General features: G+C 35.8%; 1 protein-coding gene across 1 annotated transcript in view; it reads left to right on the top strand.

Annotated features, from left to right (window-relative positions):
• Window positions 1-15,000, top strand: part of LOC109826039 (UDP-glucose:glycoprotein glucosyltransferase) — a 29,707-nt gene that overhangs the window by 3,601 nt on the left and 11,106 nt on the right. Inside the window, 21 exon segments of the mRNA XM_020392989.1 lie at window positions 1-233; window positions 313-466; window positions 2,714-2,885; window positions 4,852-4,925; window positions 5,036-5,132; window positions 5,222-5,334; window positions 5,434-5,549; window positions 6,100-6,157; window positions 6,929-7,081; window positions 7,205-7,303; window positions 7,562-7,717; window positions 9,316-9,384; window positions 10,903-10,991; window positions 11,081-11,243; window positions 11,541-11,675; window positions 11,752-11,857; window positions 11,952-12,046; window positions 12,124-12,236; window positions 12,343-12,553; window positions 14,226-14,294; window positions 14,519-14,664. The exon segment at window positions 1-233 is cut by the window's left edge and continues 193 nt beyond it. Of these exon segments, the coding sequence (XP_020248578.1) occupies window positions 1-233; window positions 313-466; window positions 2,714-2,885; window positions 4,852-4,925; window positions 5,036-5,132; window positions 5,222-5,334; window positions 5,434-5,549; window positions 6,100-6,157; window positions 6,929-7,081; window positions 7,205-7,303; window positions 7,562-7,717; window positions 9,316-9,384; window positions 10,903-10,991; window positions 11,081-11,243; window positions 11,541-11,675; window positions 11,752-11,857; window positions 11,952-12,046; window positions 12,124-12,236; window positions 12,343-12,553; window positions 14,226-14,294; window positions 14,519-14,664 (2,621 nt within the window).

The raw sequence follows: 15,000 nt of genomic DNA, 5'->3' as shown, positions 1-15,000 counted from the left end.
AGATTAGTGCTCTACAGGCAGTTGGCAGAGGATTCTTTAAGTTCATTTTCTATAGATGAAGAAGTAGGCTCATTAAATTTTACGGGTGATGAGTCGGGAAGGGTTGCCGATAGTTCAGTTGTCAGCAATAATCAGTCAATTCCTCCAAGCAGTTGTTGCTGGGTAGACACTGGTAGCATGCTCTTGTTTAATGTCTCTCAACTTCTCTCTTGGCTTGATACTTCATTTAAACAGTAAGTTTAACTCATGTATGCTACATAAGTGGTTTATCTTGTTTCGTTATACTTTGAGTTTATACCGAGTCTTGCACAGACCTCTTGGTGCCTCCGAGAATCCCGAACTTTTTGAATTTGATCACATTTATGATGGTTTGAGTATCGCTGGTCCAATTGCTATCTTTTATGGAGCCTTAGGAACTGAATGCTTCAATGAGTTTCATGTCGCCCTGGTAGATGCATCGAAAAAGGTACAAATGCTTTACATTAATGACTGCATTTGCTGTTCATGAATAGTTTAGTTTGATTTGTTAGATTTTGTCAATTTTCAAGTCACACGTTTCTTATGTGGTTTATTCCTGTATGTTATTTATGATTAGACATGGCGTCCCATGAGATTTGGCCACTTTGTATGGTAACACTTCATAAAAGGAGTTATTTTAACTTATATTTAGCTTATTGATTTGAGATACTTTAAATATATCCAACACCCTAATTGTTTTCATTTCCTTGTTAGTGATGGGCTAAGCTTCTGTTAATTGTTAACATTAACCTTAAATATAAAACTAATTGAATCTTGTTGTGTTAATAATTAGTGCAAATTAATGGATAGAATTCATAATGGTGCTTACCGATTTCTTCATCTTTTTTGCCATGTCCGTGTTCCCCTCCAAGCTACTAATACTCGCTCTAGTCAATTCCATACAAGCATCCAATTTTCTTTATTTCTATAGCATCTACCTTTTTCAGTTCTAGAATCATAATAGAGAACCCAAAACTCTCATCTTTCATTTTATTTTCCTTCTAATTTTCCCATTTTTACCATAATCGTACGTCCATAACCACAATATCAACCCCTAAGTTTTTTCAAATCCGTAAATCATGTCGTTATGAGAACTTAGGCATTTGAATCTTTGATGGTGGTTGATCAGGAGGAAGAAAATTGTTTGAGGGTTAACAAATGGTTGAGGGAGTGTTTGGAATGTTGGAAGTCCAAAAAACTAGGACTTGGAAAAAACCCTAGACAAGCACCCAACACTTATTTCATAATAATAGGTAGAATGTTGACCAAGTATGAAACAACACGCCGGCTGTGAAGTGCAGGTAAAAAAAATGTATCCACAATAAGTGAAAGGTAGTATCAGTTGAGGATTAGTCTGGGAAGAATTATGTAAGATGTTTGGAAATGGACAACCGGACAAATGTATCCTCTAGTTACATAAGCCATAAGATTAATACAAGATCAAGGATTGGAATGTAAAAGACATGGATCGAGGTAGTGAAAACGGGTATTGTAGCTGTTATTCAATAGAGGCGGTCACTCATAATCGAGTTGAAAAAAGATAAAGATTTTGTATAGCCAAACCTGAAATTTTGGATAAAATAGAAGCTTATAGTCTTATACAATTCATAAATATGAGATGGATTCTTGGAATAGTATATGGATGCTTCCTACCCTCTCTGTCTTGTATTAGGGTGCATGATATCCTTTAAAAATTGAAATTTAAAATAGAAAAATTAGGAAAATATTACAAACGTCTTCCGTCCGGTATCTATCTCACAAACCAAAATGTGTAAAGCTAAATCATATCAAACTTTTAGTAGTTCATGTCATGATATTATCAAGGTTTTAAATATCGGTAATCTAAAATATATCAGATGACCAAAATTCATATTAGATCTTGGTTGTCGATCATATATCGGGGATAAGTAGTAAAAATCAGAGTGACATGTCGAATGGTGAGCATATAATGTCCTCAGATGTAGTCTAAGCACATTTAATGAAATGTTGAGAGAGTATCATCGAGAGAGGCCGTCGTTAGAGGTCTTCGAGTGAGAAATTTACAAGCGATTTGGGGGAGAGAACAATGGAGGTAGAGAGAATTAAGGTTAGGTGATGAACATACGTGAAATAAAATAGAATAGCATGGTTTTTGTGTAGTGGATGCAGATCGAGTATGGAAAAAAGAGGTTGTTGCCTCCAAATCCAAACCAATTCACTTAAAATGTAAATTGTAGAAAATCAGGTGATTTTTAACCCAGGTGAAATTGGCCACTTACCGGATATACACTGATATATCGGGACAAACCGGCCAAAAACGATATGTGATAATTTTTGCAAAAAACGTACCGGCCATGGCCTAAACCCTATATATCGGCAATAAATCGATAAAATCGGCCTATTTTAAAACATTGGATATTATTGAAACTGAATGATTACCTATTAGTTCCGAATAATATTCACGTATTTCTGTTTCCCCATCATTTTCTTTCTGTTAACATCCCTGCTGTTGTCTTTTATGATGATTCTTATATTTGCTATTTTTTTCTTTGTGTTCATTCCTTGTTAGATAAATTTTATTGCTTTACCTATTGATTTATTTCGGTTTATTTTTCTTCAATAGTATGCTTTCTTTTTATTTGATTCTTAAGTGTTATACTGTGGTACATCTTCCATAGAAACGTCAGTACTGAGACAAAGTTCTTAATTCTGACAGGGAAAAGTTAGGTATGTTGTTAGACCTGTCCTTCCTATTGGGTGTCCAGTCGCAGCCAGCTCTTGCAGTGTTGTTGGTACTTCAGGAGCAGTGAACTTGGGTGGTTATGGAGTTGAACTTGCTTTGAAGAATATGGAATACAAAGCCATGGATGACAGTGCAATAAAGAAAGGTTAGATATGTGAGCTTAAGGAAAAATGTTTAGCTACCTTTCATTTTGCTATTTCCATCTGATATATATTTGCAGCAGGTGCTTTGCATGTTATGCTTTCTTGACATTTACTTGAAAACTATGCACGTATATCCTATTTGTGGTATGTAATTTAATAAGTTATGGAGTTGTCACCTGCACATCTATATATTCAAATACACATTCCATCCATAGTCTTAGTTTCCAGTCATAATTTAATCTCCATGAGACATCTTTGAGGCTGTTTTTTAGGCAATATTTGTCTATAACATTTACTTGGTTATTTAAGTTGTCTAGGCATGGTTAATGCAGTGGATTTTCAGTTCCAGTTTTGCCCTGCATTTTGTTCCTCTATGATTGTGGAACAAGTTTAATTTCTTCCTGCATTTATTTTCCTGTATGATTTTGAACTTTCAGTTAGGTTCTTATTTAAATGTTTAGTTTCTGTGGCTAGAGATGACACAAATTTTCCGGGGACTTTGCTGATGAACTTCCTCTGTTTATCTTTTCCTGCCTTCCTACCATGTTTGCCACTTTCTCGAGAAGTTGCTATTAGGGAATTCTTCGCAAAAAATTGATTAAGTTCCTGCTATATTTGTATGCATGTGTTTGCTTTCTTTTTTATTTTTAATTTTTTTTTGTGTGTTTTCAAGTTTTATTCAACGTAGTATTTACTTATGGTCCTGCAAAAGGATCCAATTTCAACTAGTGCAACCAGAAAACTCATGGTACTCCATGTAGTTAGCAACTGACTTTTCAACTTTGACATGTAACATTCACCTGGCCCTAGACACCATTTTTCTGTTTTTTTTTATTTCAGGTTCGTTTTGCTTGTATACTGTCAAACCTTTCATTTTTTAAATCCCCCAACCTCTGCATATTACAAGTTTGCCCCTCAAATATGTTTAAATCCCAACTGTTGCTCTCAATCTTTTCTGTATAAAAGTCGGCTTTCCTTTTTTTATTCAATTGATGACGATCTAAAGGTGTAAGCTAAACCCTAGTTAGTTAGTTATAGCTACATTTGAGTCCTTCCTCATTCCTATACCTCTCCTCCCATCCTCACCTTCCCTCCCTCCTCCCTTGTAACATTCTTTTCTTTCCCCCTCTCTTCTGGGACATGTTTGAGCATAATGATGATGAGCTAAATCAATTTAAGTTATTGGGGTTTGTCAATATCGAGCTATATCTGTGTGTATATACTCTATATTCGTTTAATTGCAGTATGACTCCCCAGACTTGATGTCGCTCTTAATATGTGTTTTCTTTACATAGTCATGTTAATTTACATATCTTCCAACATATGCACATGGTCAACTTTCATTAGAATCTGTAAAGTGCTGACCCCATGTCTATTTTCTATAGCTGGGTGTAAAATTTTTATTAATCTTGCAGTGACATGTCCTAGGATAGGTATAGATTTGCCAGACAGGTGTATTACAACTATGAAGTATCATAGGATAAACTATAATTACGACTATGAGTATGAAGTATCATAGAATAAACTATAACATAGTGATGGATTCCTTTGGATTTCATTTGTATGTTCGAGATCCTTTCCAACTACTTATCGTACTTTATCTGAATGGCCACAGCTTAATGCATGTCGAAAGTCTATTTTTGTAAACCAGTTTAAAGCATCAAGTGCTTACATTGTTATGGTTAGAAGGGATTTCATTGGTTGATATTCATCATGCTTTGTTTTTTTGTTGCAATCTGAACAGAATGATTTAAGTGGTGTTATTGGTGGTAGGAAAGAGGCATCTATAGCTATAGTACTTGTTAACCTATAGCCTGAAACAGACTGTCAAATTCCTTTTCTACCATCAGGACTTCTAGAAGAACATTTTGCATCTGTAAACACAATCTTTTTATGATCTTTTCTCCAGTCTTTTTTGTTAAACACTTAACAAAGTATATTGTTTGTAACCTTTTCTCTATTTTTCAGGAGTTACTCTTGAAGATCCAAGAACTGACGACCTCACTCAAGAAGTTAGAGGATTTATATTCTCCAAAATCATGGTTTGGTCAACGAACACTCATGAAGTTGCATTCATTTGAACAAGCAAGGGTACCCCTATTCAATTAATTGATGTAGATAAGTTATGTTCTTTTCATATGTGAATTTGCAGGAACGCAAACCAGAGCTAACTGCTGAGGTTATGGCCTTCAGGGACTATCTATTATCATCAACAATATCAGACACTTTGGAAGTTTGGGAACTGAAAGGTATGTGTCATGTTTGCCAAGTACAGGACAATTCTAGTGCAATTTTTACTTGTGTGCTTCTAACTAATTGGAATGAGTTTGCTTGCTAGATTTGGGTCATCAGACAGCCCAGAGGATTGTCCAAGCTTCGGACCCCTTACAGTCCATGCAAGAAATCAACCAAAATTTCCCCAGCATTGTTTCATCATTGTCTCGCATGAAGGTGGATTCATTTGCATGATAGTTCTTTCCCCCCTTCAAATGACTGTAGAAGATAATGCACCTGAAGTATCTCAACTATAAAACTGCCATCTGTTTGCAGCTCAACGAGTCTGTCAAGGATGAAATAATTGCAAACCAGCGAATGGTTCCTCCTGGGAAGTCCTTAATGGCGCTAAATGGCGCTTTAATCAACATTGAAGATATTGATCTTTACATGTAATATTTTCCTCCACTTATTATTCTTAATAATGCTTGGATCCTGTGGTTGCTGTTGCCTTTTAGAATTTAATGTGTATTTTCATTACTGGATGCATGCATATAATAGCTGTTGACCTGGGCTAAGTCAGCTGAAGAAAATTTGTTCTTAATTACTTGTTGGTAGCAGATGCTCTTTCTCCCTCTTGATAGACTGAGTCTGTGAGATTCTAGTCCAATCAAGAGGTCCATGTAACTGCTTGAGCACAGTAATGCACTTATTTACTTGCGTTGAGGTTGCGTAAAATTTTGAACTTTAATGAGGCAGATAACCTTGATGTACTCTACTAGTCTGCATGAAATTGGATCCCTACGTCAGTTGTCATAGATATATTTCACATCTTCTATATCTGTTATTTTGAAAGATATGATAGTAACTATCATCTGTGATCTATTACTATTTTCTCGTGATATTTTGTTTATTACAGTCTACCTACTATTTAGGTGAGAGTTGTAAACATGCAGTTACACTGTTCGTAAAGTAATAAGACACCTATCGTGGATCTTGTAGGTTAATGGATCTTGTTCATGAAGAGCTATTGTTGGCTGACCAGCTGTCAAGGATAAAGGTAATATCTGTTTTATCAGTTTGTAAAATTTCAGAACTTTAGACTATTTTTTGTTAAAATTATTCTGTAGTCAAAATGGTAAGCATACAACTACAGGTTATGTCTTCAAGCTTTGCTTTTAGATTTAGATTTTCTTTCAGAATCAAGATACTTCAACATTATCAATTTATATTTTCATTTGTTAAGTAAAATAAAGGGTTGTTATATGAACAAGGATTAAACCTTAGTCATGGCAGTAAAGCATTGCCAAGATTCATGTCACTTATGGTAGGCCTGTATGAGCACGGTATCGTGTTACATCTAACATTCTTATAAGCTTGCATAGGATTGTAACACCACATTACTCTCCCAATAACGCTCTTAGCGTAAAGATGGAAATAAAATGTGTTTAATGTTTCTGCACTATTTCTACTTTGTTTCTTCTCTTGACGTACCTTGCCATGGATTAAGTTGTAATATTTTCAGTGAGAGTTACCTCTCATGTTGGGAATGACAATGATTTCCTAAGATATGGTTCCAGTATTGGGAAGAGTTTGAATCAATCCTCACCATTTTTTAGTGTTGAAAATCTGAAAATATCATCCCCCCCCCCAAAAAAAAAAAAAAAAAAAAAAAAAAAAAAACCACCCCCCCCCCCAAAAAAAAAAAAAAAAAAAAAAACAAGTAGTGCATGACTTATATGTCCCGAAGAGCATGCATTTTACCGTTTTTTAATTAAACATGTTCTGGAGCTGCGTTTTCTGCATTTTGACTAAAGATGAAAATTTCCAGCTTCCTCAAAGTGCCATTCGGAAGATTTTGTCAGCAGCTCCTCCATCCGAGTCTAATTCATTTCGTGTTGACTTTCGATCTAGTCATGTTCATTATCTTAATAATTTGGAGGAAGATGCCATGTACAGACGATGGCGAAATAATATCAATGAGGTTTGCTTCTTTCTTTCTTTTTCTTTTGTTCAATTGGTGAAGTCAATTGTAGTTAGCGAAGTTGTTTTCGTTTTGGTATTTTTGACTGCTTTACAGCTGACATGTTTATTTCTCCCATTCTAGATATTGATGCCCGTCTTCCCTGGTCAGCTTCGGTACATCCGTAAAAATTTATTCCATGCTGTTTATGTGCTGGATCCTGCAACATCTTGTGGAGCTGAGGCATGCTAATCTGCTTAGTTACTGATTATTCTTTGACATCAATTAGTCCTAAAGTTGTTTGGAATCACAAAGAGGGTAGATGTTCTGCTGTGCTGAATATCAACTCTCTTTTGGGTGTAAGGCCTGCCTTTCACCACCCTGATTTAACCAATGTGCCTCATTTGTGTACCCAAAAAGAACTCCATTTGATCAACTGTAAAGTAAATTGTTGCTTACTTGCACTTACTAACAAAGATATTTCTTTGTTGATCTTTTCAGTCTATTGATATGATTCTATCCATGTATCAAAGTAATGTTCCAATGAGATTTGGGGTGATACTATACTCTTCAAAACTGATCAAGACAATTGAAGAAAAGGGTCACAATTATGCAGTAAATAATGAGGCAAAAAATGGGGAGGATATTTCCAGCTTGGTGAGTTCCTACACAAATATATATATTGCATCCTCATTATTACAAAAATGTGTTGCACTTATATAAGCAAATATAACAGTTCATGGCCATATCTATCTAGTTATCTTTTGCAGTGAAAAATTCTTAGCTTTGCAGGATTTGGCTTAAACTAGATTGTCCATCCAGAACAATCCTTAGCAGAGGATACCAATTAAAGGGTTGATGGTGAAGTTTATCATTACATTTCTTACCTGTGATCTTGATGTCATCATTCAATTTGTAATCTGGTTGTGGACCAAGACAAGTACTGGCAAAGACGCGTGACAGAAAGCCTAAAAGTCAAGAGGGCGGATGCAGTCTTCCTTGTTGGCTATGTTGTTAAGCCCCACTTACCTAGTCTGCAACTGAATTCATATAAGCTGAATGGGCTTCTATCCTTCTGAACCTGATGTGACCCAACCTTTGTTTTGGATTGCATTAACCTCAGCATGTACAAATCCTATTCATATGCTGTATGTACATTCAAGTTTGTTATAGCAGCTTATATCTGGTTAAGCAAACCTCTGTCCAGAGAGGGACATTTATGGTCTCTCCTCTCGTATGGATTTAGGTTAAAAGGCATTCCAGTTGAGGGTGTTGAATAGTGAAAACAGCGGGGATAGCATCCTGGAACTTAATGGGATCTCTCATGGCAGTCGTGAATGCATGACTGGTCACAGGACGATGACAGTGTTACCCTCATTGATGATCAGCGTTGACATCAATATAAGGAAATTGCCTTCTGCTGTAATATGAAAATTATGTTGACAGAATGGCTGGAGAGAGAAGGATGAGACTGATATCGGAGCAAAAACATAGAGAATTAGGCAGCAAAAACGAAGATGAATTCCTAGTCTACAGTCTTATATGTCATTTCCCAATTATGATGTATGGGGTGTGAGGTCCAGATTTACACCAGGGATCCTGTATCAGTAGGTATACTAAACAGAAGTTCTATATCCAATTAGCTCATGGGTTAGGCCAGTTTGGGCGGGGCTGGTGTCTGGTTGAGCTGCACCCGTCAATCTGAACTTAGATTGAAACCAAAATTAGGTTATATTTTTCCACTCAAGGGTCACCTGTGAAAATAATCAACCAACTACACCCACTGTCAGTTGTCTCCCCGATGGTCACATGAGAATGAACCTATCTTGTGGCTCTGGGGCAACCAAGTAGAGAGATTTGGGAGTTTTATTTGACTTTGAAAGAATTATCAGGCCAATGTTTGCTAAGGAATCACAGCCCCTTAAATTAGAAAGTTAACTTTTCCAGGTTACCTCTGATGTATTCCATATATCATTGTACTAGTTTAGTTTTCTCACCGACGCGAATAACAACCCAGTACACATATATTTACATGAGTTAGTATTCATAGATTTTAAAAGTTGCGCACGCATATCAGTTATGTTGTAAATCACTCGTCTAACCGTTTGATTTTTTGGTTTACAATTGTTATACATGTTCTTTTTCACCCTATATGTGTAGGTTGTTCATCTATGCTTCCTTTTAGGGATGCTGGCACTGTTTGGAGGATGTTTACTCTTTTATCGCTATCCTGATTATTTTCTCTTATTATGCAGATTATACGACTTTTCATATACATCAAGGAGAACTACACCACACAGTTGGCTTTCCAGTTTCTAAGCAATGTATGTTGGTAATTCTGTTTTAGACAATTACCCCGATTATAATCATATGAAGGGAGTGTTGTTACAATTTTTTGTTGAGAAATAATTCAAACTAAACATGCTTTTCAATTCTTCTTGAGTTAGAGTTTGATATCAATATTAATAATATCGTTATATGTTGTTTGTTTAATCCCCCACCATCTCAACCCTCTCAATATAACCCCTCCCTGTCCCAACACACTCAAACACAAATGCAATTGTCCAGGAGTGCATTATTGTATACATATGAAAGTCAATGGAAATTCCCGCTGATATCATTCTAAGCTGCTTTATTTTATGAATACCTATCAATTTGTAGCACATGCTACTGGACGATACTGTAAAGATATCTTTAGGACTACATATTGGAAACAATCATGCTTTCTGAATTGCCTTCCTCGAGGCATAATGCTTAGAACTCAGAACATAAATGTCATAGAGAAGTATTCTGCAGTTTCTTACATGTCTACACCCATAACTTTAGTCTTTTGAATATTACCATCCAAATCTTGTTTAGTTTCTAATTTACCTCAATCATATGTGTACATTGCTCTATCCCTTTACTTAATTGCTATTAGATTTCTAACAGAAAGTGGGTAACATGCCCCTAAACACTATAAAGATGATTAGCTTTATCATGGAAAAGTAGAGAACTTCCCCTGAAATTTGTCTCCAATTACCTTCAAATCATAAATCATGAAACTCGTTCACTAATGAGTTTCATGATTTAGAGGTAAATTGAGGAATTGCAATATTTTGAAGGTAAATTTCGAACTACTAAAGGTTTGGGGGTATTCATTTAAAATACCCTTCTACATATGTGAAGGAAAATCTTTTAATTTCTTGCAACAGTGAAGCCCCCTAAATATACGTGTTGATTATCATTTATATACATGGAGAGAGCACACGTTTAAAATTTGAGACTAGCTGCAGAGCTAGGATTTTCCGACCTGTACATTAGTATCATGAATATAATGTCCAACAAACTAGATTTTACATGCAGTACACCATGGGACTCAATGTCATGATTTCTTAAAGAGAGTTTCTATGTGCTCGGTCTTATTTTCATCTTCGCACAGGCATCCATGCAATAATAATTCTGCGCTCCTATATCTATTTGTTCGTAAGGGGAGATGGTTTTGGTGCATGATTTAGTACACATGATGGTGAAAAAAAATTTAATTTTGTTGGTGTTCACTGTTTCTGCTAGATTATGGAATAAATCTGAATCTACCTTTTTCCATTAACAAAAATGATCTGAGACCTATCCTTTCATGTCATATACCTGTTTATACATTCTTTGCATGGGATCTGTATGTCTTATGCCCATTGTTTTGACTCCCAATTTATCTTTTGGAGCTACTTTTCATACATGAAGATAAACAGCAGCTTAATGATAGTTTCACTTTTCTCAGTTTATGTAAATGTCTTCATCACTTTCTGCGCTATTATTTCCTCTCACTTTCTGCACTATTATTTCTTCACCTCAATCGGTGACAGGTGAACAAGATATGGAGTGTTGCAGATGATCTTCATGAAGAGGCCCCTGAGGCACATCATGTTGAAGCAGCTTTCGTTGAAACTGTACTGTATGTGGCACGCTTTTTTCCCCATTGTAGACATCAATTATTTCTTGGAAGGAACTTAGCATGTCCTTGGATTTATTGACATGTTGCAGGCCTAAAGCTGATTCACCTCCTCAAGATACACTTCTAAAACTTCAAAGAGAAGGCAAGTATGTGGAGGAAGCTAAAGGAAGCTCACTTTTTGTGTTCAAGCTAGGGTTGTCCAAACGTCATTGCTGCCTCTTGATGAATGGACTCGTACAGGAGTCAAGTGAGGTAAGCAGCTGATTTTGCTTATGTCTTATTTTCCAAGCTGAGGGTTACAATTTTAAATTCTAGCAAGTACCTACACTAGGCCTAGAGGAACATGAATGGATGAATTGAAAGGGGATATACAATTAACTAACATGATGACTGTTACCTAGAGCTGAGAAATATATTAATAGAACAAACCTAAATTTTCGGTGGCTTCATTAGGTTGATCATTCATTCATTTGTATGTCTGGATTAAAAGATCTTATTGTTTATTTTTCAAAGGAATTACTTCTACTTTACAAATTAAATTTTATTCAGGACGCTGCCATGAACGCTATGAATGAAGAGCTTCCTCGAATTCAAGAACAAGTATACTATGGCTATATCACCTCAAAAACAGATGTATTAGAAAAATTTCTTTCGGAAAGTGGCCACCAACGATATAATCCTCAGGTAAGTTGCCAAAGTACTTTTTTTAGCTTACTGCAGAACCTTTAAGAACTCCGCTTTGTATCATTACGATTTGCAGATACTTGGTGAAGGGAAGGAAAAGAAAAAGTTTATATCACTCTTTACATTATTTTTTGGGGGTGAAACTACACTGCAAGAAGTAAAGTACTTGCATTCCTCTGAAAGTAAGCTTGTTAAGTCCTCGTGCAGCTTCCTTATTGAACTATAAGCTATATGTATTAATTCTGGCGTTAATTCTTTGTCTGATCCATTTTTCAGCTGCTGATGATTTAAAGCCAGTGACACATCTTCTTGCTGTTAATGCTTCTTCAAGAGAAGGGATGAAATTACTGCATGAGGGAATTAATTACTTGGTAATATCAACTCCATGGAAGGATACATTGCAGTTTAATTTGTTATAATAGGACCTCACCTCCCTATGTTGGTGTAGATTGAAGGATCAACAAGAGCTCGTCTTGGTGTACTGTTTTATGGTAATTCTGAGGCCAATTCACCTGCTTTACTTTTAGCAAAGGTTTTTGAAAGAACTGTTTCTTCATTCAGGTTTGTCTTCTCTCCGGAATTATAAATCTGATGATATCTTAAATATTAAAAATCAGGATTTTGTCCTGAATAATTCTCCTGTTGATTATTTATATTTAAATTTTAGTCACAAGGAGAACGTCCTGGAGTTTTTGGATCAGCTATGCACCTTCTATGAAAGTCAGTATATATCAGTGCTATCACTGGCTTCTGACAGCTTGAGCCTTTTTGTTGAAAAGATTTCTGAGCTAGCCGAGATGCACGGCTTGCCTTCTGATGACTATAAATCAATTCTTTCAAGTGTTTCCTCAGATATGATAAAGAAACAAATGGATAAGGTATGTATGTGATTAAACACTGAACTTAACAATGTTGGATGAACCGTAGGCCTATGTTCCTTGAAGACGAATGTTCCTTATCTTTTTCTTCTTCTTCTTGAGCTACTACTTGAATTTGGTACAAAATTCTGTATGTGATGATTTCATATTCTTGCTCTCACACTCTCTAGGTATTGAAGTAGCTACACTCTGGAATTTGTTACAGCCTTAAAACTGTTTAGTTAAAAAAACTGTCCGGTTTATCTTTGCTTTCACGTCCAGAGATTTATTTGTTACGAAATAGATGTATATTATGCTCGTTTTGTTGTGTGAATAAATCCAGCTAATTCCTCCGTATAGGAATATCACTTCCTTCTTCCCCTTGAACTTTATTGAGATGAATACCCATCAATTTTGTTAAAATTGGTTGAAGATTAAGTAATATTGGTGCCAAATTACATAAGCTGAACTGAGCTCGCCGATGCCATAAATTTAGTTTCTGCTGTTGACGTCAGTCAAACATATGCTCAAGCCCACACCACCCACCCACCACCCCCCCCCCCCCCCAAAAAAAAAAAAAAAAAAAAGATGTGCAGACAGTCAAAAATTCTGAAGCTTTTGTAAATATAGAAATCCATGCCTCTTTTAGAAAAAGATAGGCTAGTTCTGCGAGCAACAGTAGAGTCAATAAAGACATGCTCCACCCTACACCCACACACGCATAGGTGCCAGATGTTCAAGAACCAACAAGAAGCTAGAACCTTTCTTGCAATATTTGATGCTAGCGAGAGAAGACATGTTTGATCCATGCAGCTGTCGTAACTGTTCAAATTCCTGCTTGTCTGGGAAGGTCCTGGCACAGTGGTTGTGTCATGTATGAGATAGAAAACCAACTGAAATAATCTCCTCACATCTCTCACCCTTTTGTTGTAGTTGTCAACCTCATATTCTTGAAGGACAGTTCGCTCATACTAGGTAAAGGGCAATAAAAGTTTGCCGTTGCAGGAGAAGGTATTTGGTACTTTAAGCCCTGGAAAATAATATCGAATGTATCATCTGCTCAGATTTACTTATGAAGGTCCCATGTTAGATGTTACGATATAAGTTCATTAGGGAACTATAGCCCTTAACTGGAAAATTCAGTCTAGAAGAACTTTCTTTCTTTTGAGAAGTAATAAAACAAAAAGTCTTATGTGGTCAACAATGAGAACTGTGCAGTTTCTATACACTAGGGGTAAACAAGTGTAACTAGGTTCACGGGCACCAGCTGGGAAGTCACTGTTTTGGATATTATTGATTTTGTGATTTGATATCCCCCTGCAAAAGTACTTTTCATTATTTTCTAGTTCCTTTTCTTTTAAGTCATTGTTTGACACTGAAAGGAATATATCTAAGCTTGTCTAGTTTCTGTCGAAGGAGTAAGGCAGGTATATATTGGAATTATATAAAATGTTCAGGCATGAGGAATATTACAAAACTGTGATTAGCGGAAGATAGTGTGTTTGAGAGTGTTGCATCTGATGGAAATAGTTCCGCAACATGAACATCTGCTCTACTCAGATTTGCTGTACTCAATATCACTTTGTAACTAATTTTTTGTGCTTTCCTTTATATTATTTATAAATAGTTGCTGTGAAATATTATTTTGAAATTAGATGACATATTTATCTTAACAGTTGTGAATTTTATGCAGGTATTCAATCTTTTGTCCAGACAAATTGGACCTGAGTTTGGTAACGCTGCTGTGATCACCAACGGAAAAGTGAGTCCTGTGACATAATTCGGCCCCTCAAACTGCACTGTCATCTTTATCTGTATTGGTGCATGTGCTCAGAGTTTCTTGTAACGTAGAAAAGAAAAAAAGAAAAAGAAAAAAAGAAAAAGAAAAAAAGAAAGATACTAATTTGCTTCTGTTAGCTCTTGTATTGTATCTTTATGTTACAAATGATGAACCTCTAATTTTTACATGTCTCTATTCCTGGACAGGTACTTATTCCTATTGGTGTGACTTCTTTTCTAAGTGATGATTTTAGTCTTCTAGAATCTGTTGAATATGATCAAAGGATAAAGTACATTTCAGAAATTATTGAAGAGGTAGATTGGAAAGACATTGACCCAGATGATCTCACCAGGTATTTATGTTTCTTATGTCCTTGTATACAATTCATTTTGCTCTCTTCAGATTTGACTAAACACTGATATCCGTGTTTTATTTCCATTTAGTCGCCTAGTTGGAAGCTTTTTTTCTGCATTTATTTGTTTCCATATACGAAAGGATACATAAGAGAAGGTGTAGTTACATTGACACTACAGTATTTCTTAAAGAATTTGTTATGATGGTGCTATTAATACTTGAATTAGCCAGTAACTCTACAATAATGAAGAAACTAGTAGTTTCTTAGAGCTAAATATCAGAATTCCCCCTCCCCTAACTTCGGATGATTATCAGATAACCCACCAAAACCATC

Source organism: Asparagus officinalis, chromosome 10, assembly GCF_001876935.1.
Source record: "Asparagus officinalis chromosome 10, Aspof.V1, whole genome shotgun sequence".
Taxonomy (NCBI): domain Eukaryota; kingdom Viridiplantae; phylum Streptophyta; class Magnoliopsida; order Asparagales; family Asparagaceae; genus Asparagus; species Asparagus officinalis.
The sequence above is the reverse complement of the archived record's forward strand: the minus strand, read 5'-3'. Positions and strand labels throughout refer to the sequence as shown.